Source organism: Nanorana parkeri, unplaced genomic scaffold (genome assembly GCF_000935625.1).
Source record: "Nanorana parkeri isolate BGI_ZX_2015 unplaced genomic scaffold, ASM93562v1 scaffold83, whole genome shotgun sequence".
NCBI lineage: Eukaryota > Metazoa > Chordata > Amphibia > Anura > Dicroglossidae > Nanorana > Nanorana parkeri.
Window position 1 is genome coordinate 1319519 of NW_017306351.1, and position 25850 is coordinate 1345368.

A 25850-nucleotide genomic window follows, 5' to 3' on the forward strand; every position below is an offset into this window, starting at 1 on the left:
GTAACTCTGCTTGTTCACCAGGAAAAACAAAAACAAATGGGTGCACAGATTTAACTTGCTGCTGATCTCTCCAACTATCTCTCACGGACTACCTGGTGCTGCTCATTAAGTACAGGTGAGAAACTGGCTGGGTCAGACAGAATACCTGGACTGGCTTCTTTACCGACTGTGCTACACGCAAACTGCGGAGTGGAGCACTGTAGGGAAAATACAGACACCCTCTATTACCATGCCTTGGGTTCTCTCACAGTATATAAAGTGAGGTCTTCCTGGGAGGATACAAATTAAATGGATTGTGAAAGTGTATATAAACCCTAGCAATAAACTTCTATGTGCTCCTTATATTCTAGTTTTGGTGATTGTAAAAACTTATCACATACTGTATATGGCTAACTTTCGGTAGGGAGATCTTGCTTCTGGGCTTCCTAAGAGATATAGAGGGGACCATGGGTAATTTTACCTATTAGAGTCCACCTCTATTTGATGTAATAGTTTTGGGTGAACTAAACAAATGTAGTCATCCAGTTATAGAATTATTACACCATGTTATGTAGTACATGCTATATTTGTTGTACAATGTGGATGTTTGTTTTGCAGATTATCTACAAGAACTAATTTGTTCAGTTTTCCTCTCTTAAGTAGCCATCCAGGATACACTCGGATATGAGAAGCGCTCTGCAATTCAAAACTTAATTATGGTATAATAGGTTTTATTTATGTACAGCACAATGTGGCATTGAATAATGTTCATATTTACAATCTGCAGCTTTGTTATTGACTTATTATGTATCCCAAGCAAGCACCTCATGATGCGCTTTGCCAAAAAACTTGAATATAAAAGCTGATTTTGCACAAAGATTTATAAAGACAGTGCACATGAATTGTCCTATGCAGTTTGGTAAAGTGCCTGCAAATGTTGGATAATTCTATATCCTGCTTTATTCATATTCAGAGTCCTTGGGGGACTTATTATAGGATCTTTGTGATGGTATCTGCATGTAAGACAAGCTTTATGGAGATGAAAACATTTCGCTGGCTGGTATATTCTTTTTAAAATCCAAGCATTCTACAAAGAAATTAGATGATGGCTTTGTGGGCATGCATGATTACAAATTACAAGTGTGCCCATTAACTTACAAAAGCTCATTCTCCTGAATGTAGCCATTGTTGTCCTTGTCCAAGTCCTTAAAAAGTTTTTTAATTGCATGTTCGGTTTCCCTCTTTGGCCAACACAATTCAAAGAATTTCTTCTGTTGTAATAAGTCAGCAGCTAGGAAACATAAAAAGAGTGATAGGTAAAAGTACTTTCTCCCACACCAAGTGTCCACGCCAAAACTCCCCTCTGGGATGCGCACTCACCAGACCCACGGTGTTCGTAGGCAAAGAGAGATCAAAAGCCAATTAGTAGACACACGGCCGTCTCATCAGCGTCACATGGATCAATAATTTAGTGAAAAAACAAAAAGGAAAAAAGAACTCCTCATAGTGTAGTCGACATCAATGTTTATTAAACAAAAAAGTAGTCACTTACAGTTAAAATCGATTAAAACGGCCGCTCACATGCGGTGAGTAGATATCTTGTACTTCCTGGTTGTTCGTGGTATTGAGAAGTATAGCCCCGCCCCGACGCGTTTCGTCATCAAAAGACGTCTTCAGGGGGATCGCAGGTTTAACTTTCAATACCACAACATGGGCGGGGCTATACTTCTCAAAGTCTGTATTCTGTCTAAAAGTCTCAAATTCGGTGCCCAAAGTTTTTAACAGTTCGTCTGCCTCTTTTAATTCCCCTGTGTAGTGTTCAATGAGCATGTTTAACATATTGCGGCTGCATATGTTAAAATTATACTCCCACTGTTTCTTGAAGTCCTCAGATATATAGTCTCTGATGAGGATGAGATTGAACCAGGGACTTCTCTTACCATCAAAAAGTCCTTTAAACGTAAATCCAAAACGTTCCCGCCCTTGTCGCAAAACATTAATATTTGGAACTTTGTTAAGAGAGTGAGTGAGGAAATCATGTTGGCTGTTCCTATTAAAATAAAGGAGGACAACCTCACCCCCTCTGAAAGAACAGCTCTGGATGATTTAAAAAACGATAAGAGTATAGTTATCAAGCAAGCAGACAAGGGCGGAAACGTGGTCATTATGACCAATGAACAGTATACAGGGATGGTTAGGAGGATTCTAGATTATAAAACTTGGTATCAACCTGTAGAAGCATCTGTCATTGGATCTCTCCAAACCAATCTGGACAAAATATTGGAAGAGGCCTTTGACCTGGGTCTTATAGATAAGGGTACCCTGGATTTTCTAAGGGTACCCCATCCTAGAAGGTTTTGTATGCCCTCCCCAAGATTCATAAATCACTAATAACTCCCCCCGGTAGGCCTATAGTCTCTGGCTGTGGATCACTGACTGAAAATGTGAGCTCATACATTGACCATTTCCTCAAACCTCATGTGGAGTCTTTGACCTCATATGTGAGGGATAACCCGCATTTAATTTCATTGATCAATGATCTAGAAATACCCGAGGACACCCTCCTGGTGGGTCTTGATGTTGAGGTCCTATACTCCTCCATTCCGCACACCAAGGGGCTAAAAATGACCGAAAGGTTTTTGGTTACACTGGGGACATCTGAAAGTATGCATAATGCCTTCCTGCTGCAACTTTTAGAATTTGTTTTGACGCATAATGTCTTTCTTTTTGGTAACCAGCATTATTTGCAAAAACAAGGCACTGCCATGGGGACAAAATGTGCACTCTCCTACGCCAATTTATATCTGGGCTGTTGGGAGCAGGACCTGTTGGATAGAGATGACTTGTCCATGTACCTGTGCCATGTATTATCCTGGCACAGGTACATAGATGATATCTTGATACGATGGACGGGGGGTGAGGACTTGCTGAAAGACTTCATTGACATCCTGAATCTCAATGACCTTAATTTGAGATTCACTCTAACATTTCATAGTCACAAGTTACCCTTCCTGGACATCTTGGTGTGCAAGAACGCTGGAGGGGTCCTATACACCAGCCTATACAGGAAGGATACGGCGGGTAACGCCATCCTCGAAGCAAGTAGTGCCCACCCACAAAGTTTGAAGAACAGTATCCCATACGGCCAATATTTAAGGGTCAGAAGGAACTGCACTTTGGACACTGATTTTGAGAGGGAGGCTCAAAACTTAAGGATTAGGCTACGGGCAAGAGGCTACCCGAACAAAATACTCAAAAAAGCATATCAGCGAGTAAAAGACCCAGTAAAGATCCAGAATACCTACTAATAATAAAAATAAGAAGAATGATGAAGAGGATTCCCTTGTGAGATTAATCCTGACCTTTAATAACCAGCACAAAGAAGTATCAAGGATCTTTCAAAAACATTGGCACTGCCTAACTAGGGATCCTAGAATCTCGAAATTCTTAAGCACTAAACCCACTATCACTTACCGACGATGTCCTTCCCTTAAAGACAAACTGACTAGTAGTGACTTCTTGAAAGGAATGGCCCTTGCTGTAAATATCCAGGCACCTCCCAGTGTCAGAGGTGCAAATTCTGTCGATATGTCCAGATTGGAGCAGAGATAACCACCCCTCGGGGAAAACGTTTTAAGTCCCGCCATTTTGTGAACTGTGAGACAAAGGGTGTTATCTACTTGATGCTGTGCAAGTGTGACATGTTCTATGTGGGCAAAACGAAACGAATGTTCAAAAACAGAATCTCAGACCACCTGGCTGACATATAGGCCAGGGATCTGAGGTCACCGATAGTTAGACACTTTGTCAACATACATAATGGACATATCGACAGACTTCGTTTCTTTGCACTGGACAGGGTCCATCAACCCAGACGCGGGGGGGATTGGGATAAATCTCTTCTACAAAGAGAATGTAGATGGATCCATCAGACAGACTTTCATGAGGCACCGGGACTTAATGACATGATTAACTTCAGTTGTTATCTTGAAACCTAGTGACATTCAAACATGGTGCTTTATTCTATATATGTAAAGTATAGCGAGCAATAAATTGATCTCCTAGATGTTGATGACCTCAGAGTCGAGAACATCAGCTGGAGTCCATTTGAACATTATTCAGTTAAATACATTGTGAGAACATTGGATCGCCATTGTTTCAAAAATATGTGGAGGACCCCTGGGCTCCGGATCCTGCTGGTTTATAATAGCTTAAACTACAGGGCCAGGGCATCAGGGTATCGGACACCTATTTATAGAGTTATGCCTGTAGAATCCTTTTGTGAGACTTGTTCCACTTTATGGATTCACTTTTTACATTCCATATGATAAATACATATGGATATATACACACTTGTCATTACTTTGTATGACTCTGTGTCAATGGCGATCTTTACTCTGGAACCCTTTCATCACATGCTATATCTCATAACCTACCCAGCAAAATCTGGAGTTCATTTGATTGATTTATGTTTATGTTTAGTACTTTATTTGATTCATATCACATTACGATTGTGAAACTGTATAGTTTATAATCACCTTTATTTTTGTTAAGGGTGATCCCCGTTTGGGGTGCTCTGATATGAAGGGTCCCTTAGCATGTTTCTCTTACCAGGCCGACTCTAATAATGTATGGACTGACATGAAGATTAAATAATAATATATTTTTTTCGTTTTATGGCTATGGCCCTATGAATGCCGCTATACTGAACCGTATTGGGGAAATCAACTTTGATTACATGCTTGTATATGTTCGAGTGAAAACCGGATACTAATCAGTTCTCATTAGTGAACTATTTAAACACACCTATGCAGGACACCACACACACGCCCCTCTGAAGAAGCCCCGGCTATCGGGGGGAAACACGTCAGGGTAGTGTGTGTTTCAGCTTCCCAGAAACACCCGCCATTGACCTTTCAAACGTGCGGGTGACTACGAAATATCTCCACAGATTCCGAGTCTAAGAGACGGAGCGAACCCGATGCGGACACTGCCTAAGCACAGCAGCAGTAGAATCTGTTTTCATTGCGGCTGAGACCGGAGGACAGGAGCGAGGCTCTGTCAGTGTGAATGCACACAGCGCTCCATCGTTGCCGTGTTATCGGACACACCGCTGTGGGGACTCCACTACATTTTACCTTTAAGTGCGACCGCACTTGTGGAAACATCATTTTAAACTTTTCCTTTGATTTGGAATCGAATGCCACAGACTGGTGTGAATCCTAACAGGCTGGGGGAAAGACATCCACAGAGTCTCTGATCCGCAAAGGAAACAGATCCTTTGGAATGAAATTGCCATAAACGGATACAGCCTTCTGAAATAACTACATGCATGTATGGCTGCGGAATTTAATCAGGACTGCCCCCCTCTCGGTCGACACGCAATGTGAGTACAGCTCCGATACTCTGTTGCAATTTTTTGATACATTATTTTTGTATCCACATCAGAGACTTCCTGCCTCTTAGGAGATCTATAGATCATACACCCGCATCATTATAATAGGGTGATTCTAGGGAAGCTATTTTAATTGTTTTTAGATGTTTTGTTATAGGTGTGTTCACGTGTAATTGTTCTTCATTAAATTTTGATATACAATATATTTATTTGTTATTCATTAGACCATCGCCATTTCAGGGATTTCTATTTATAGGGGATAACCATTTTTTGAGCAGTCAATTGAAACCCTGGAATTTGGTGATTAATTTTGTTTCACACAGCGTAAAACTCCTGTTGTTCCCCTTTTTTCTTAGAATATGTAGTGTATTACACAGGTGTGCAGTGCATTACACAGATGTTGTTGTGGTCCGCCTATGTATGGAATTAGTGGAATTGTACCATTGTTGCTGGAGAACACTGAGCGTAATTTCCGGAGCACTGACCTGTACACAGTGCACGGGGTGCAGCGAACTGCTGGGGAGGCAGAGATCCGTTGAGGATATAACAATATTTCTCTGTAGCAAGCTTCCTAAATTGTTGCAAGGCTTGTGTGTCAACTGTAGGCCTCCTGTACTTACCAGCAACTAGCCCTGCCCCTCGATTGCGCTTCAGTGTTTGGCCCCGCCCCTCGATTGCACCGTGTTCTATCAAACTTTGTGACTGCGTTAGAATGTGTGACCGGTGACGTGGTCACACATTTTAACCTAATCCCGCCCAGTTTTTTGGAGGTGGAATGTGTAAACAGCAAAAGGTGAAGAATTCCTACGCTTTCACAGCTGTTCCATGGCAGATTGGTTCTCCTGCACATACGATCTGCGATGCCGATCTTCCTTGGAACAGCTGAGAAAGCATTGGAATTCTTCACCTTTTGCCGGTCACATATTCCACCGCAGAAAAAATGGGCGTTATTACACTAAAGTGTGTGACCGGTCACACATTCCAACCCAGTCACAATCTTTGAACACACCTGCGTGTTTGGCCCCACCCCTGATTTGGGGGCGGGGCCTTCCGGGGTCACATGATTTGGCTGCTCAGGCTAAAATGCCCGGGCCTATTTTTTGTCCCAGTCCGGCCCTGGTTGTAGCTCAAACCCAGGTTGAATCCCGATTGCAGAAATTCCAAAACATTGTTTATCTGTGGCAAGTCAAATTCTTGTTTTTTTGCCAAATCTTGGAACCATACCCACATGTTATAATAGGTTAGCTCTTTTTTCTGGAAGCTAGCAATGTCAAGATGACTTTGGCAGAGCAATCTATGGTCTCACGATTCCGCCTTTCAGTCTCAATGCCTTCAGATTCAATGCTTCTGGACTGGGGTGTTTGAACTGACCCTACATTAGGAATCCTGGAGTTAATGCCAAGTCCACTGGATCTTCTATCTTTAGGAGAGAGAGAAGTCTGCGTGGCCAATAGGGCAGTACGGCCAGTACTGCCAACCTCTTCCCCAGCAGTCATTGGACCGTAGAATAAGTGAAGTTGGAGGAAATGCGAAGCCTAGATTAAACGACCATGGTTGGGCTAGCACATCCACCCCATAGCTTCTATGCAACAAAATTGTGTGAAAAACCATAGTAGCTTGGCGTTCACTGGAGTCGCAAACATGTCAACTTGCAGTCTCCCCCACCTCTCGCATATTTGGTGAAAGAGAGTGCGATGTAGTTCCCATTCGTTGTTGTAGTGGAAATGAAGCGAGAGGTGATCTACCTCCGTGTTCTTCCAACCTGAAATGTAAGTTGCTCTCAGGTGGATTAAGTTGATTTCTGCTCATGTCATAATAGAGGCTACTTCCCTCGTCAACTGGCAACTGTGGTTGGCACCCTGATTTTGTATGTAGGCCACAGCCACCCAATTGTCCAACTGTAACATCACGGCTCTGTGCCTGATCTTTGGCACTAGGCTCCATGGCCGTCGTCTACCCGGATACCGCACTCCAACCTTGTTGATTGGCATCCATGTTGATGATCACCAAAGTAGTGGGACCCAGTGAGCATGGTCTGGCAAGATTGGAATCCTTCGTCCACCACCATAAACTTGCCTTCCTGTCTGGAAAAATCGTGATGAGTTGCCTGCAATCTCTCCAAGTCCATTATTGTAAGAAGCCCATCTGAAATGCCATCTTGCCCATTTCACCAGGGGTATACCGGAGGACAGGTGGCTTAACAACCTCATACAATCTACTGCTGGTAAGCTTTTTGCTGCTAAAGCCTTTGCTATGCAGCTAATTGAGCACATATCTCTTTTCTACTGGTAGCGCCACTGTGCACTGAGTGGTGTTGAACAACGCTCCAAGAAATATCATCTCATGTGTCGGCTGCAGATGAATTTTCTTCAGGTTCAGAAGCCATCCAAATTGTTTCAAAGTCCGTAACAGCAGCTGCCTCGGGCAAGTAGCAGAATGTCGTCCAGGTAATGTAGAACCCTGACACATTTTAATATAGTGGAACTAAGGTAGCACTCAACACCTTGGTGAATTTTCGCGGTGACGTGCAAAGACCGAATGGCAGGCACTGAAACTGTAGGTACAGCTCCCCTACCTGGAATCTGAGAAATGTATGGTCTTCTCGGATTGTGATGTGTAGATAAGCATCCTGGAGATCGACTGAACACATCTAGTCGCTCGGTTGAACTGTCAGAATGACTGAATTTAGGACTACATTTTGAATCTTGGACGTTGAATATATTGGTTCAATCTTCTCAAGTCTAAAACAGGTCGCCAACCTCCTGATCTCTTTTTTCACGAAGAACAGGGGAGAATAGAACCCTGTAAACCTCTGTGAAGGTGGCACTTGCACCACTGCCTCTTGTAATATCAAGGACTGGATATATTTCTGAAGAGCCCTGGCCTTGTCTGATGCATCTGGAATCCTGGTTGGCATATGAAAAAAGTCTGGTTTGTCTTTCTTGAAGGTCCTTGCATGTCCTGCTGAAATTGTGGAAAGCTCCCTCTGACTCACCCCTGCCTCTGCCTCCAATCTGCTGGAAATGGACCAACCTTGTCCCTACCTTGCAGATCTGGGCAACCTGAAAGATTTTGCAGCCCCACGGGCAGAATTGGAGCCTTTGGTTTTCTTCAGGAAGGTAGCTTGGGATCCCCTCCAGTTCCTTCTAAATTTGCGACCCTGAGAGTATGCTTTAGCATCTTTCACTTTCTGTTGAAAGGCTGTCTTGGCAAAAAATACTCCTAACTTGTGGAATTAGGCCACTTTTACCACCTGTCACTCTTGAAATCATAGTGCTTAGCTTCTCTTTAAACAACGATTCCCCATTGTATGGAATTTTTGCACCATGTCTGTTTATATATGGGGTCTGCCAACCATGGCTTAAGCCAGAGCGCTCTCCTTGTGTTACAGCGTATATCATGGACCTCACTGAGTTCTGAATTGCGTCAATGGAGGCCTCTGCTATGAAATCCGAAGCTAGCTTCAATTCATCCAGTGCTGGTATGATGCTCTCTGAGTCCATCCACTGATTCAATGCTAATTCAATGTTCTCTGTCCATACCCTGATGGCTCTTGACACTGAGGTCAAGGCAACCATGGGTCTGCAGACAGCTCCAGATGTCAAGTAGGATTTCTTTAGATCAGAGTCTAGTCGTCGTTCCAACACATCTCTGAGAACGCATCCTCTAGAGGTAGCGTGGTGTTTCAAGCTAAGCGTACGATAGATGCGTCTACCGTTGGCGGTGTTTCAAGCAGGACCAACATCTGACTGCGATATCGGATCTAACGTTGTCAATCTATTCTGTTAAACAGGTCTCATGTCCACCTTCCATTCTTCAAGGAATAAATCCTTTATTTCTTCCATGAAAAGGAATGTCACCACTTTCTTGCTAAGCTGAGGAAAATATTTTCCCTTTTTAGATGGGGTATCTTATTCCTTCTGCCATTGAATCGCCTGCTTCACAGCAGTCACAAAAGCCTCTATTGGGGCAAAATCAAAAACTGTAGTGGTATTCTCTGCTATTGGTTCCTCATCTGAAAATTCCGGATCTACTGTGCCAGAGGGCACAGTGGGCCTAGTCGTAGGAACAGTGGATGATGTGCTAGGCAGTTCTCTAGAAGCAGACAACTCCTGTAATGAATATTTCACGACTTGTTTAATCAAACCCACGACATCCTATTTCTGATATTCCGCCTCACTTGCGGTTTCTGTTAGGCAGCTAGCACAAATCAATTTTTTAGGCAAAGCCGAAGAGTTGCAGGTCCATCACCGACCTCATGACGGTGCTGCAGTTTGAGAGGTGTCTTGCTCTCTATAGGAATGTGTTTGGTTTTTGTCACTTTTAGAATGGCGGGAGGGTGAGCGTGAAGAGGAACGATGTCTGCAAGATGTCTTCTTGTGTCCTTTCCTGGTAATATGCGTTCTGGGCTGTAAGAACAAGCCAAAATGCCATATGAAAAAATGCTCTTTTTTTTAAATATATATACTCACCTGATGTGACCCACTACCTGATAGCATGTTGGGTACCTTTATTTGTCCGTGACTGATCTATACTTGAGCAGCTGAAAGGCTACATGCACAGTCAGCAATGTAAGCCATAGTACGGCTCATACAGGTAGGGATTCAATGGATGTGCAATCCTACCGAAACAGTGGGTAATTGTGAGCATAGCATTCTGTTTAGTCTTTTTTCATATCTCTATAGGTTGAACTCGATGGACATGTGTCTTTTTTCAACCCGACTTACTATGTAACTATCTCCACTATCCGGTTCGGTTTGTGGCTGGGATTGCCCCGTTGCTCACCCCGATCATAACAATTGCTGCTGGAACTCGAAACAACATCTTATTGTGTGGCCATGACCAAAAAGAAAGATGGAGCACTTGTGGCAGTCCCTGCTTCTCAAGATGGCGCCGGCTCCCACACGGTGCCTCCCACACCGAGCAAGCCCACGTGCAAAAGTAGCAAAGACACTGCAGCTCGTCTGAAACGCTTTGCCAGACACACGGATACCCCTGCCAAACAGCCTCGTAATCCATCTTCCAGGGATCACAGTGCAATTGGAGAATCGGATGATATCTCCTCTTCTCCTTCCCATTATATGCTCGGAGATTTGGATAGCCCCGATGAGGGACTGGAAACAGTGAGTACTGCGTTCAAACCTGCTAAGAGCCCTAAGTCTCTCAAGTCTAAAGGCAGACAGTCTGAATTCACTATGTCTAAAATCTCCTCTGCCATTCAGCCTTGCAATTCCTCGCTCTTGTCCCTCACTTTCCTGAAGCAAGACATGCAGGCTGATATTTCCTTTCTTCGCCATGACCTGCTGTAACGTGCCTCGGCTCTGTGCCGCGTCCCGTGTGCGTTCCAGTGTGGAACGCATCAGCCGGGGAAACCGCCGAAGGGCTCCTCCCCCTTAGGGGAGGGATTATGCGTTCCACGCTGGAACGCGGAAGTGCGCCGCGGCCGCGTGACGTCATGGCCGCGGTCTATTTAAACTTGCTGGGAACGTTCTAAGGGCAGGGGTCAGTAACCCCCGGCACGCGTCCCCAGCCTGGCACGCGAGGCCTTGACAGCTGGCACGTGACGTCATTCTTTATCATTTGTAGTTGACAGCTCGAGCCGGCTGTCAATTACATTCCTGGGTCGCCACCTCCCTCACATGACTGAGCGGCAGAGGCGCGCTGAGGAAGCCCTCAACTTAGTCTGCGCAAGCGTTTGCCTGGAGGATCTCTCATGTACCAGCCCGCGCAGACAGAAGCCGGCTCACCCGACGGGATGATTACCGCACCCTGCCCGACAGGAGGATTTCAACACCATCCTGCCAGAGACCACAGAAAAATTAAAGGAGCCAGTCGATCACCTGGAATATACTGTATGTACCAGATGTATACTGCTCAACCACATGGATTTTAGCCCCCGTACCAGCACACATGCAGTCCCTCACAAATGCACAGCAATATATTGATCCACAAAAAGTTTTGATTTTATTCCTGCTCTAACATGTAGGACAGGAATAAAATCAATGCTATTTGTGGCTGACAATACTGCTGTGCACTTGTATAGGTCTATGTATGCCTTGGTCCATGTAGGTAAGGAAGACTGCTTCTAAAATACTTATTTTTTCAAGCAGGTAAAATTAGTTGTGCTGCTACTAGCGAGGTAAACACATTAAAATAATTAGTGAATTTAACTTACTATTAGCAGTACAGCCATGAGTGAAAAAATTTAACTGTAACTAACACTAAAGCGTGCTATTGTTCACTGGCACTCGGTTGTACCATGGTTTCAAAAATGGCACTTGGTGTGTAAAAGGTTGCTGACCCCTGCTGTAGGGTGTTCACTATTGGGTTCTCATGCCCCCAACAACCCCAGGAACTCCGCAAACAGGCATCAGATCACCAAGGCCGACGTGAGGACTACCCCACTCATCTAGCTGTGACCTTGGACCTTGCTGACCACTGCACCTAAAGCGCAAATACTCCACAAATCTCTGGGCTTATACTATGGAACATGTAGGGTTCTACCCTATTGTACTGTGAGATCTATATCTACTATATATGGACTGCCTACCCTATTGTACTGTGAGATCTATACCTACTATATATGGACTGCCTACCCTATTGTACTGTGAGATCTATATCTACTATATATGGACTACCTAGCCCTATTGTACTGTGAGAGCTATATCTGCTCTATATAGACTGCCTAACGTATTGGACTGTGAAATACAATTACGTCAAGCCTATGGAGGTTTATGCAAGTGGTGAAATTAACCCTTATAAGTCTATGTGGGGTTATGCCCTAATAGCTCCAACTCATTCATTTTCTTATTTTGTTTAGTGTTTTGGCTTATGATGCAAGAACCCCAAACTCTCCGACAGTGACTGAGAGTGACGCCTGGGGTTCATGACTGAGTGCCGTTTAGATTCCTCACCGAGAGCCCTCGATTCCGTAGTTGTGATCTTAACCAGGTTATAGAAATACCAGCGGGTGTGACACCTGCAGAAAGTCAGGATAGGGACGTTACCCTAGAATCAGAGTTAGTGAGCTGGAAGACACTACCTCTCCCCTACTTTCAGATGTCAAATTGGTTGTGCAAAGAACCGCTGCAAATACTATTAAAGCAGATGACAACCGCCTTCGCAGAGACAATATTCAAGTAGTGGGTATTCCTGAGAGAGCCCAAGGCAATAATACAACTGATTTTGCTGAATCCTGGCTACTGGACACCTTTGGCAAGGAATCTCTCTCCCCTTTATTTGCTGTGGAAAGGGCCATAGAGTTCCTTCACATCCTCTCCCGCCTGGCAACCCTCCTGGGCCCCTGCTTATACGGTTGTTAAATTATCGTGACAAAGAATGCATTCTCCGTAAGGCACGTGAAATGGGGAGATTTCTGTAGCTGGCTCCAAGATTGTGATGTTCCCTAACTTTTCTCAAGAAATTAAAAAAAGGCGGTTGAAATTTCAGGATGTTTGGGAAGCACCTCCGGCAGCTGCAATTTCCATACTCCATGATCTATCCCGCAAAATGTTTGACTGCCTGGTGAGACACGCTAAAATTTTTCAAGCCCTGGGTATAGGGCTGGGCAGTGCTGATAATATGGCAGTGAGCATTATGTGCAGGAGAGGAGTGCAGAGGGTATGACATCAGGCATTATGTGCAGGAGAGGTGCGCAGAAGGAATGGTGTTGCACAGTTTGTGCAGGAGAGGAGTATAGAGCATTTTTTGAGGGAGAGAAGCCGTGTGTGGCAGTGGACTGTGGAGGATATCATGGCAGGCAGTATGTTTATGAGAAGAGTGTGGAAGTTATGACTGGGCAGTATGTACAGGAGAGGAATATGGGGGAATTTTTGTTTAGAGAGATCAGAGCCATAGCTAGACCCTTTTGCGCCCATGCAAGAGCAGAAAATCGTGGTAACCCCCCCCAAATTTATTTTGAGGGGAAAAAAATGTTTAAGGGGTGATGGGGACAAAGCATGAAGCATGGGGTGATAGGGACAGAGCAGGGGAGTAAAATAGATTTTAAGGGGGTGATGGAGACAGAGCAGAGATCGTTTGAAGATGGGGACAGAGCAAAGAGAAGTAAAATCGATTATCAGGATAGAGCAGGTTATGGCAGAAAATACTCCCAATGCGTTAGCATCAGGGGCTGACTGGCAAATTTTGGCCCAGGGGGCAAGTACAACCAGAGGCCCATGGTGCAGCGACTCGACCCACCTTTGGCAGCTCAGTGAATAACCCCCTCAGTGATAAAGGAGTACTCTGTATGTCATGAGGGAGTAAGACAAAGATTAACTCCTTAGGGTGCAAAACATATCTGCAGCTTAACAGCATATAATCACCATAAGGGGTTCATTTTATAGTGATCTACTTTAAATTTAGTTTTTTACATTTTAACATATCTCTCAGTCAGTGTTGACAGGGAGAGAAGGGGTCATGGCATGTCAATGTGTTTTAACATTTTTTTAGTATTCAGATCAGGCAGTGATTACTAAGGCCCTGAGGGAGATGCCTGTTAGTAAGGGAAGTAAGGTGGCCAGAGAGATAAGTATCAGCAGGCGACGTGAGGGTTGCAGTCAGTGATGTGTCAGTGGGTTGGGGGATGTTAAGTGAAGTGACCAGGGATGGATATCTGTGGGGTGAGAAGGGGTATGCTTCTGCGGGGGTGGGGTGGCCTGTGGAAAGAGGTCTATCAGCGTGTAGCATAATGCACCTTGGGGAGTTTCTGGCAATTGTGGAGATGTCTGTTAGCAGGAGTGTGGGGGGAAATGTTTGTCAGTGGGATAGGGCCTGGGGAAGATTTATGTCAGTGGGGGTGTAAGGCAGTCTGGGGACAGATGTCTGTCACTGCAGGGCATGAGTTGGCTGGGAGGGGCTGTTATTAGGTGCTGGCATGCGACCAGGTCGGAGCCCCGCACACACATGCTCCTTTTAAAGTGACATGAAACCCTCGATTAGTTTTTTTTGGTTTTTTCCCCAATGCTGCTGTAAAGACTTAACTTTAGTGATGCCTCTTGATCAGAACTTCTTCTTCCTTCCAGTAGTTTTCAACAGTCCCTCCAGCGCTGGTGTCGGTCTCTGATCCAGCGCAGACCCACGGAGTCTCTCTCCGGCGTGCACGCTCCCCAGCTATGTGCATTCACTTTTACTGTAGCTCTCCTCCTCTCCCCTTTGGTGATATGGACTGTGCATGTGCCTGCACACACTTTCTCCTGCATGGTTGTTTGGGAAGATGTGGTCTGCAGCTGGGAGCAAGTGACACAGACATGGGCAAGTATTACCTATTTGACAGCTTTTTTTTTTTTTTTTTTAATGTTGTGGCATATATCTACTGCTCTATAGCAGTAGATATATGTAAAAAATAGAGACTTTAATTCTACTTTAAGTCAGTTCAACAACTCCCGACACACCAAAACTGGCACACACTCAGTGCTAATGCAGGAGAGCTCAGAGACTATCAGGTTAGGTCCCCGAGCTCTCCCAGAGTAGGCCTTCTTCAGTAGGATTGATCACAGACAGCTGGGAGCAGAGGACTGGCATCAGCAAGGGCTGTATGTCAGTTTTGGTGTATGCTGGGTATTCCTTAGGTGAACAGTGCAGTGCAGCTGTTGGTGTGCATGCAACCTGCATGTGCCGTACAGATATGAACTGAGTGACCAGAACGGTTTGTATCTGTACCGCACATGCAGACCACGACTTGAACCTCAGCTTAAAATTTTATTGACCGGGCCTCCTTGAATATTAATTTACTACCCCTAGTCTATTTAGTCCAGAGGAAGGCAAACAAACCCATATGAAGCACAGTCCAATTTGCTCTAACAGGGAAGAAATTGCTCTATGATCCCCGGAGGCAAGCACATGCACCTGGATTAACAAACTACTTAGGAATATTTAAAAAAATAACTAGATACAATTTGTGCTGTAAGAAACACATTTGGGCCTTTTTGAAACCAGCCACTGAGTTCACTAGACCTAGCTCGTATGAAAGATATTCCACATACTCACAGCTCTTACTGTAAAGAACCCTTTCAATGTGCAGAAGCGAAACCTTTTTTCTTAGAGGCAGAGTGTCCCTGTGTCTTTTGCAATTAGAAGGGCAAATACATTGCTTCTCTAGATCAATGTGTTTTTTTTTAACCTGGTGTGTGGCCTGTTGTGTCCAAAATTATAAATCAAAAATGTAGGAAAGTATGCACTGCTCTTATTTTAAGCATGCCAGTAAAGGGCGACAATATAAGACTTAATAACACCCTGTGTCATTTAAAGGAGAACTATGGGGTCAGTGTTTTTCCCCATAGTTCTCCTTAGGGTAACGGGAGGACACAAACTAGCGTCCTCCCGTTACCCTAAGCTCAGTATACCGCGAGCTACAGTTCGAGGTATACTGAGACGCCGGAGCGGATCCCGACATGGACGTCAAGATCCGCCCAGCTGCGTGAGTGACAGCTGGCTCTGCCTATCTAGGGGCAAAGCCAGCTGTACCCGCCCCCTCTCCCGTCCGTTCCGCCACTTAGCGCTGGCAGATCGGAGCGGGGAGAGAGGAATCCAGCCTCTCCCCCTGTCACGGCAGAGAGCCGTGACAGGATCGAGAGGAGAGCGAACCCGGTATGTGTTCGCTCACCTCCCGATCTACTGAGCCGACCTGTGACAGTCTCATTGTCACAGGTCGGCTAGAACTATGAGGTGAGTGGAAATCACTCATCTCATAGTTCTCCTTTAATATGACCACACTATGGGATAGCCCAGTGATAATTAGACTAAGTACTAGTAATCTCACTGAGAAAATATGACCAGTTTCCTGGAAACAGGCCATAGCATGTGGGGGGAATTTATCAAAACTGGAGCAGACAAAATCTAGAGCAGTTGCGCATGACAACCAATCAGCTTCTCTCTTCAGTTTCGTCAGTTAGGATTTTTATGCCAAAAATGATTGGTTAAACCTAGAATTGTTTTTCCACTATTATGTTTTCTTTATACTAGCTTTTCAAAATAGCAGACAAGATAATTGAGAGATAAGATGAACGTTTTTGTGCAGAATAACACTTTAACCTCCCTGGCGGTAATCCCGAGTCTGGCTCGGGGTGAATTTTCAATGCTAGGAGCGGAAAAACCCCGAGCCAGACTCGGGGCTGCAGAGAAAAGTGGCACTTACATTGTCCCTGCGAGCCCGTGGCGTCCTCAAACATTCTCATAGGTATCTGTACATCATAGCAAACAGAGGGACAGCTGAGGAGTAAAGTGGGACAGAGGGATTTGGTTCCAAATGAGGGACAGTTTCACCAATTGAGGGACAGTTGGGAGATATGAATAAGTAAAGTCTCCATGAAAATAAATAATTTAGTAAAATCAATCAGAACACAATTTCAGAAATACTGCAACTGTACTTAAGGCCAAATATTATTCAAATTCTTCTTTTAATATGAGCTTTATACTGTATATTTCCCATATTGTCTTGAAACCAGAATTTTCATTGTGTCTTTGGGTGGGATCTGAACCTACTACCAATCAGTTTGTGCTGTGCAATGCCACTCCTTGAGCATGATATGCTTGTATATAAATCATACTGTAGGCTTTGATCTGAATAGTGGTATACAGTGGTGTGAATAATTTCATTTTGAATGATGACCTATGTAAATAATTGGACTGCTAGTGTTCTAGAACAAAACATTATCCATGTCTAGATTCTAGGTAGTCTTCAAGACCAGAGGTTCCCTAATTCTCCAGCTCATTGGCCCCTCCATTAATTTTCAGATTGTTCATTGACCCCCAAACATTTATTATATGAAAGCAATTGAATAAATAATATTTTAAGAAATAGTACTATGATTAATAGTAATAACATTATATTATTGTTAATACTGTCTATACCAGTGGTTCTCAACTCGTGGGTCGCGACCCAAAAGTGGGTCGCGACACCTACTGCAGTGGGTCGCGGTATCATTTCTTCATGGAGCGGCCCATCTGCAGTAGAGAGAAATCGAGAGGGGAATTTGTAGTACAGCTTGTGAGAACTCCATAATGTAAAACTGTCCCCTCTCTCCCGGCCTCCCCCGGGCTCTCCGATAAATCCTCTTGGTATAGGCAGCTGCCATTATGGTTGTTACAGTGCTGATTTTTTAATCTTTATTCACCATTGCTTTTGCTATGGGTGTACTCACAGGCTTTCCAAATGAGTTTGACATGGGTGTACTTACTGGTTCTCCAACAAGGTTTGAAGTGGGTGTACTTAGTGGCTTTCAAACAGAATTAGTCCCCTCAGTATTATGTTCTAAGAATGTTCTATTTAACCTCCCTGGCGGTCAATTAGTCCCCAGTATTGAGGGGACTAATTGACCCCAATCAACCTTCCACCATTAACCAACCACCTATTGACCCTCAGACATTTACAGAGCTTGGATTGTTCCATCGACCTGTGTGCAGGGCAGAATTAAGAGCATCAAGTAAGAGCATCATGAGCCTGGTCCTGTTGGTCAGATGGGAAGCAGCAGAGGCAGCTCTCTAATTAGGCTAATTAGGTGGTTGCTCACTCCTTTCAGGGCTCCCGTGAGCTGCTGCCTAATATGCCTGATTAGAGAGCGCCGGCGTCTCTCCCTGATTGTGTCCAGCCCGGCCAGTCCAGATTGCCATTGGGCATACCGAGGCGATCCGGGCCAGCCTGGCCTATTTTCAGTGGTGGGCCTGGAGTTGGCACTCCAGTAGCCCCTATGTTAATTCGGCCCTGCCCTTGGGGTACATTTTGACTACTTTTGAGAACCGTGTTCTAACTATACCCCTAAATGTGTATATGTGAACAGTTTTAACAGCCAGTTTATTTATAATTCTGTTTATCTATTTTGATTCATGTGCCCCTGACACACTGTAGAGCTAGAAGTGTAATGCCTTTTTGGAAAATCTGCAGCTTCTTGCATCACCTTCTTACCCCCAGTTTCTCCACTGGGCTATGAGAAAACATAGGTGAGGTCTTCTGTATGATCTCTCTAAAAAAAAACCTGTTTAAACACCAAACCTTTCAGTCTGCAGTGCCTGAAATATATTTGAATGACAGCACTGTGCAATGCAGTAGAGTCTGACTGGCTACAAGAGTTGGCATTCATACCCATGGCTTGATTTCTGAAGTGCACTAGATTATGTGACATAATAGCACAGACTTTAGGTAACAATATTAGTCTGTTCTGAAGATCATTACCATGGCTACTTTAATATGTGTACTAAAACATTAGAAACTAGAGATTGCTTAGTTGGAGCAACTCTGTTCTATTTTGATAGAAAGAGGTTGTGACTGGATAAATGTATAGTGCGATTAGTAGAAATAAATGACAAGATGCTTGTGTCCAAGGTGTTTTTGCCCTTTATTGCGTTGTTTTATGCTTAGTTCCAGCACGGAGATCCAGGAGGCAGGGACCAGAGGTGGAGTATAAAACGGGAGCAATAAATAAAGTGGTGTCCAAGGAGGGGAACGCTGTGCACAAATAAGAATGGTGCTTGAACGGCTTAGGATTCAGAAACCATGGTTACGAACTCTGTGAAAAAATAACAGTGATCATGTAAGAAAATTACATTTTGCACAGGGATTTGAATGCAAAATATATTAAGTATTTTATGCAGCCTGCTGGAGATGCAATGATATTGGTATTATTGAATAAAATAATAGAAGGAGCAAAGCATTTGTACAAATTGCACTGCCTTCAGTTAGAATCAATCAAGTATTAGTCAGATTCACGAAAGTGAACTTCTAAGGCTCACTGTACTTGGTTATTTAGCACTTTGATGACTTTCAATGTTTGTAGGCTAAAGCCACATGTCTTTGTGGCTTGTACACCTACAATCATTACATGATCAGGTTTAAGTTACTGAACACCATGTGAATTCAGAATGAGGAAATGGTTTTATTGTCCATTTAGATTTCCAGGAGCAGATATAGGTATTCTTTCAGTGGTGCATATCTTTAGTTAAGGTAAAAATGCATGGCCAATGTTCATATTACTTTACTAGCCACTGTATTAGTTAATGATGTGTAAATCTTCTAATGATCATCAGTATACCCTGTTTCCCCGAAAATAAGACCTACCCCAAAAATAAGACCTAGTACTATTTTTGGGAAGTGCTAAAATATAAGACCTACCCCAAAAATAAGACCTAGTTGTAACCATTCCCAGGACCGGTGGTGGCATAAGAGGGAACTTGAAGAGCTGCCTCCTCTATAGTGCCGGCTCCTGTCACAGGCGGAGTGATACCAAATGCACTCCGCCTGTGAGGAATCAATAGTGAAAGTGCGCTTTGCTCATTCTGGCCAGCGATTAGTTAGCAAATTGCTCTTGGAAAGGTACGGCACCCCTGATTGCCCTGATCACCATATTTTTTACATGAATACATGTAGACTGCTGTACATGAATACGTGTGGATTGTTGTGCATATAAAAAAAAAAAATAAGACTTACCCCGAAAATAAGACCTTGTGTGTTTTTTGTGCCCTCAAAAATATAAGACAGTGTCTTATTTTCGGGGAAACACGGTAGTTACAGAAACCACAGACAAAGTGTAGGGTTGCCACCAGTCCGGGATAACCACAGGCAGTCTGGGTTTTGAGCTCTGCATCGGCTGTGACCAGCCAGGCCAGGCCAAGCAAGCTGAAACCCAGACACAAGATGTCAGACAGACAGGGGGCAACCCTGGTGTTCCTGGTTGTATGCAGCCGCAACTGTACCAGGGATGGACTTACCAGCAATGCAGCCACACAAGGGCCTGGGACGGGGGGCCCCAGTGAGATCCGATCCGATCCGATCCTGCCTGGGCCTCCCCATTAGAGGAATATGGGGCAGTGCTGGGTCCTGGAGGCCACTATTAAAGACGAAAGAGCGGGATACGTCTCCCTCCCCCTCCGACTCCAACACTCTGTCCGAGGGGGAACAGCACGGACTTCCACTCTGAGGGTTGCCACCACACGTAAAGGGGACCAGCACAGAGGACAGCAGGATGAAGAAGATGAGAAGGAGAGGCTGACACTCTTCTTCATAGGGGGGGCACACGTGGGTCACCACCCCAGTACTGATCTTTACTTTGGTGTGGATGCAGACAGGTTAAATTCCCCTCTTATATCCATATCTATATCTCCTATCCATAGGAGACTCCACTGCCAATATCTCTGATCCCGCCATACCAGCCATAGAGTTTTGCTTGATGTAATCTGTGTAATGTCAAAAAAAGAGACCTCCTGGTAAAGACGTTGTTAGGTGGGGTTTCGTGGAGATGCCCTTGCCAATTTTTCGTTGGGGGCTGAAATGGATCTAAAAAGCCAGCAGTAAGAACTTGGCAGTGGTTGTAACTCTTCCCCACTCTATCGGAAACTAAAAATGGGTGTAATTAAAAGTATTTTTTAAAAGTTATCCTTTAAAGTGACTATAAACTCCAGGAGTTAAACCTTAAAAAATGCATTCAAGTTCCCTATTAACCAAAATATAGCTTATTTGTGTATCACTCAGCTGTAGATCCTGAAATCATCTCTGAATTGGTGCTGACACTGTCCTTCCTTCTGGAGGGTGGCTACTTTTGTTCCCCATGGTCTCTGTGTGTGTTGTAAAGTAGTCACTGTGACAAGATCTTTCCTGTGATGGAATACAATCTTAATACATATTAGTAAACTAAACGTGAGATTGTAGTCCATAACATGAGCGAGCTTGGAATGCTGACCGAAGGGACATACGGGGGAGGGGGCGTGAAAGGCTCTATAGAGGCAGAGCCAGCTCTCAATCAGGTAGCTGGGTGGATCCCGACAATATTGTCGGGATCCTTTCTGGCTGCAGCACAGCTCTGCCCTGTCGGCATATAGCGTGCAATAGCCCGCTGTATGCGGAGTTTTGGGCCACAAGAGGACATTAGTAAAGGTCTTCCTGTGACCCTAAAGAGAAGCATGGCCAAAAAAGTTTTGGCCATAGTTCTCCTTTTATAGGAAGCATCTCCTCAAAAAGATGGCTGTAGCATATTGCCGAATTGCACTATATTTTGTATTATGTGGTAGTTTTAGATAGCACTTAGGGTCTGAGATGTAACTAAACTCCTCCAGGCCTGATTCAAACTGACAGGGCCCAAGGATGTCTCTTTATTATTAACAGACATCATACTCAGAAATGCCTCACGGAATATAACATGGACATGAAAGCCCCTTCTGGATAATACACAGAAATGTTAAATGAGTGTCAGAGCTGAGGTCCCTGGGCTTCATGACAGTTGATACTTCTGTTACCCTTATTGCTTCTCTACTGATTTGTAGAATTCATTCATTAGGAGGTAGGCCTCTCCGCTATTCAAATGACTGGTTTTAGAAATGTTTTTAAAGATGAAGTGAAGAACAGATCTCAAACCCTAAATGTGGCAGCCACTGCCATTAATTAGCATAGCGTAACCTTGCTGAGACTTTGCGTTCTTTACTATACAGAGATGCAAGCTTCAGTTGTTATAGTTGCTTGTCTTGCAAACATTCCAAGAGATTGAAAGTATATGTGATTATTATGTAAAATACTGTGCTTCTACATCAGGAATAATTTCTGTATGTCTTACGTTAGGGCTCCATGGCTAGATTAATCATATTTCTAATGATTCTTGATTAAGGCATATGATGCATAGATACATTTCCAATTGTTATTTGACTTGAAATCTAAAAGAGTGATTTAAAATCCATAAGAGGGAATGTCTCTACTGTCTAATTCTGAAAAATGTTCTGCTGCTGGATTTGTAATTGTTTATTGGTTCATATCACATTTCAATGTTTATGTTGAGCAGAAACTGACAATTTTTAGTTTATGAATGTATTTCCTTGTTTTTTGTTACATTATGATGTCGATTGCTCATCCTACAGTGGCTTTAGGAGCTATGATCAAATTACTAGTTTTAATCTTTAAAGTAAAACTGTTACACATCTGGCAATATTATTCTAATCATGTGATTAAAAAAATCATAACAGGTTGTAACATTTAGTGAAAACTGCATATTAAGAACCCGTTTACCCGCAGTGACGTGCATTGTGCTGCACCGGATCAACGGAAGTCACTACACTAACACATAGAAAGCAATGGCTACCCATGTGTCCTATTCACAACACAGGTGTGATGGCCACTGCCATGCAATATACTGCAAACATGCTGTGGTAGCAATCCCCAGATGCTATGTGCATGAAGCCCTAATGTGATGGACTTTACTATTCTATAGAGAGTTCAGGAGGTGGCAGCAAGCTCAGTTCTTACAGATCCTTTTACAGGAAGACAAGATTTGCATTTGATTTCTGCTGCCTATATCTCTGGATATTCATTATAGGTAAACCCTGATTATTTACTTGTTACCATAAATTCATTTGGCGACAGGTTTACTTAAAAAAAAAAATAAAAAGGGTTCCAAATGTATTGAGCGAATGGTAAAGGTTCCAAAAGTCTAATACCACTTATACCTAAAAGTTCATACTTTATTGTATAGTAGTACCAACAACAGTATAAAATCATTATATACAAAAATTATTATCTCAGTGTAGCGCCATCATAATTAGATATGAACACACTGTTTAACATACACGTCCCTGGCTGTGCTCCAGCCAGGCAACCACTGACTCCGTGCCCCCAAATAAACATTACACTCCCCGACTAATGATCCAAAAGCCCAAAATATGTACTTAAAAAGAACTGAACTATGGAAGTTGTGCCCACGAAAAGGCAGGAGAAGGGCAAAGCATTAGTCACCAGTATTACCTGTGGTGTCCCTTAACCCCTTCGCGACCAGTGACATACTTCACTGGCAGAGGGCCCGTTTAAACAAACTTTAGCCACCGGGACTATGTTTAAATTTGTAGAGCCGGCGGCGGGCTTTACAATAGAAGCGATTCTGGCAACTCAGTTGTTGCCAGATCGTTTCTACGGACTGGTAAACTGCCCGTCCCTCTGCCCAACACCCTCGCCGCATTTCCCGGGCTTTGCTGCCCCTCCTACGGGCCCAGGACCAGCATCTTGGGTGTCGTCAAGAAGCAGGGGAGAAGAGTGGCGAACGTCCATTGTCTGATCTCCTCCACTTTCTATTGGACGGGAGAGAGGCAGATTACATTACTTCCGGTCCCATAGCTGTCATTGTTGGGCTTCTGAAGCCCAGCTATAAGATATTGAAGTGCGATCTCCACTGCAATAGCTTATTTAAAGTGGAAAGGTGATAATGGGGTCTTTTGGACCAGTATCACCTTAAAGAGTACCTGTCACTGCCAATATGCTATCACATGGGGGGCTTGTAATTCCTGCTATGTGATAGCAATTAAAGTTAAAAAATAATATTAAATAAAATAAATGTAAAAAAAAATAAAGACATTTGTTAAAGTCCCCTGCCCCTGCGAGCACGCCCATCAAAACGTAAACATGCGTTTGGTGCGCCTACGTACAAGAATAATGATCGCTCCACACAAATTTTCAGTATCGCTGAGCACACCAGAGTGAGAGATATCATTCTCTGGCTTTTAAAGCGTCATCTATGGCCTTTTTGGGGTACTGAATTTTGCCTCCGTTTCACAGACGCACACAATTTTTAACCTGGGCATGTTGGGTATCTACTTATTTGTTGTAACCTCAGCTAATATCTTGCAACATAAACATTTGCAACTGCCACTATTTTATTCGACAGGGTCTTCGACAGGCTTTCAGAAAATATATAATGTTTGGGGGTTTGAATACATTTTCAGGCCTAAAATGTGGATTATAACATGGGTGCAAAAAAAAGCCTCAGTCTTTAAGGGGTTAAGCTAATTTTTTCCTATTATTGCCATGTTCTGCATTGTAACCGTGTGGAGGCTGCCATCTTGGTAGATGCAAGGCTTTGCTTTCTCATGTCATTGCCTCCAGAAAGCCCATAAATCCCAAAAATCTGTTGAATAATTGGAACAAATGCACTGAATTATGCATAACAAAAGTGATTCCTAAAAGTTAAAGTATGGAAATATTTCAGGAATGGGGCTCTATTTGAAAAGCCATTATACCTGTGTTATATTTATAAAGCAGTTAATGTAATATTCAGCAAACATTCACTGCAGGTGCATATTCTTGATGCATGTGTTTTAAAAGATGGTGATTGATTCACCAACAGTAAATGTTTTGTGAAAGTCACATTTGCTTCTTTAAAATACTGGTCTGGAGCCAGTTACTCATTGTACATTCACCCTGACAACTATATTAAACAATTAAATATACCATCCACGCCGATTTTGCCATCTCCATCTTTGTCACCGGCGGCGAGGAGGATTGTGGTTTCCTTGTCGGACAGATCTCTACCTTGTGGGGTGAAGCCTTTCAATATAAGACTGTAAAAAAAAAGAAGAGATGGAAGATGTAAGTCTCACTCCTGAACCGATCATTACATAAACTGTGTCCAGATATTTTACAAATCCTGGCTCTTACCAGGAGTATAATTCAAATAAAAGCAAGCTAGATTTTTATTTCTCTGCCCCTCTAGGCCACTCCTGGGCCTTTCCTAAAGCTAGAAAATTGAGCTGGAAATGGACCAAATGTTTTATTCACAGCCTTGCACTTTACAGTACAGGAACTGCAACAAGGAGAGTATAATTGGGGGAAATATGGGGGTTGCAATTGCTGACTTTCGTCAGCACCTAGATCATTTGGGTCAGCATGACTGCCAGGCAATTACCATTTTTAGAAGGCGAGGTCATGAGAGAGTCTCTTTAAAGAAGTCTCACCGTGTATTATTTTTCACAGCTCAGTTACTTAACTCCCACAGTGTATGTTGCTTTTTGTTCAATGCTTCTTTGTGCAGTAGAACAGATACAGACTTTGACAGTTCACTCCTATCATTACCAACCATGTTCTGCATGTTGATTGACAGCCCTTATCTCACTATCTCTGTACTTTCCCAACAGACAACAAGTCTCCCCTTTCAGTTATAGTGCCTGTGCTGATTTCTATGCCCCCTTCCTCTGCATTCCTGGGACCACCCTTGTGTCTGGAAAACGCAGAGACAGTCATTACATGGCGCCCGGCTTTCTGATTGGCCAGAAAGCCGGCTACATACCAGGTGACGAGGGAGCATGGAGGCGGCTTCCCTGCCGATCGGAAGCCAGGTGGCTAGTCTTTACACGCCACCCGGCTTCCCGACTAATCAGGAAGCCAGGTGGCAAGTCATTACATGCCACCTGGCTTCCTTAATTACTTCCGGTATTGGTATTCGGTATCGGCAAGTACCGCAAAAAAAAAAAATCGGTACACGATACCGAAAAAATGGTATTGGTGCATCCCTAGTCCATGGGTAATTTTACCTACTGGAGTTCATATCTAACTGATATAGTAGTTTTGGTTGGGCTGACAAATTGTCATCCATTGTCACAATTATTACAGCACATTATGCAATATATAATATAGTTTTATGTTGTAAAATGTGGATGTTTGTTTTGCTCTGTTAACCATCCAGAATACACTCTTACATGGAAATTCCTCTGCCATTCAAAGCTTCATTAATGTGTAATA

The 25850-nt window shown here is 43.6% G+C and overlaps 1 protein-coding gene across 1 annotated transcript in view; it reads right to left on the reverse strand.

The window, feature by feature from the left end:
* Positions 1-18686: 18686 nt before the first annotated feature.
* PVALB (parvalbumin) overlaps positions 18687-25850 on the reverse strand; it is a 35478-nt gene continuing 28314 nt past the window's right edge. The window contains exons 4-5 of the mRNA XM_018552303.1: positions 24564-24673; positions 18687-18876 (exon numbers count right to left, since the gene is read on the reverse strand). Of these exons, the coding sequence (XP_018407805.1) occupies positions 18848-18876; positions 24564-24673 (139 nt within the window). The 3' untranslated portion in view covers positions 18687-18847. The remainder of the gene's footprint in view (positions 18877-24563; positions 24674-25850) is intronic.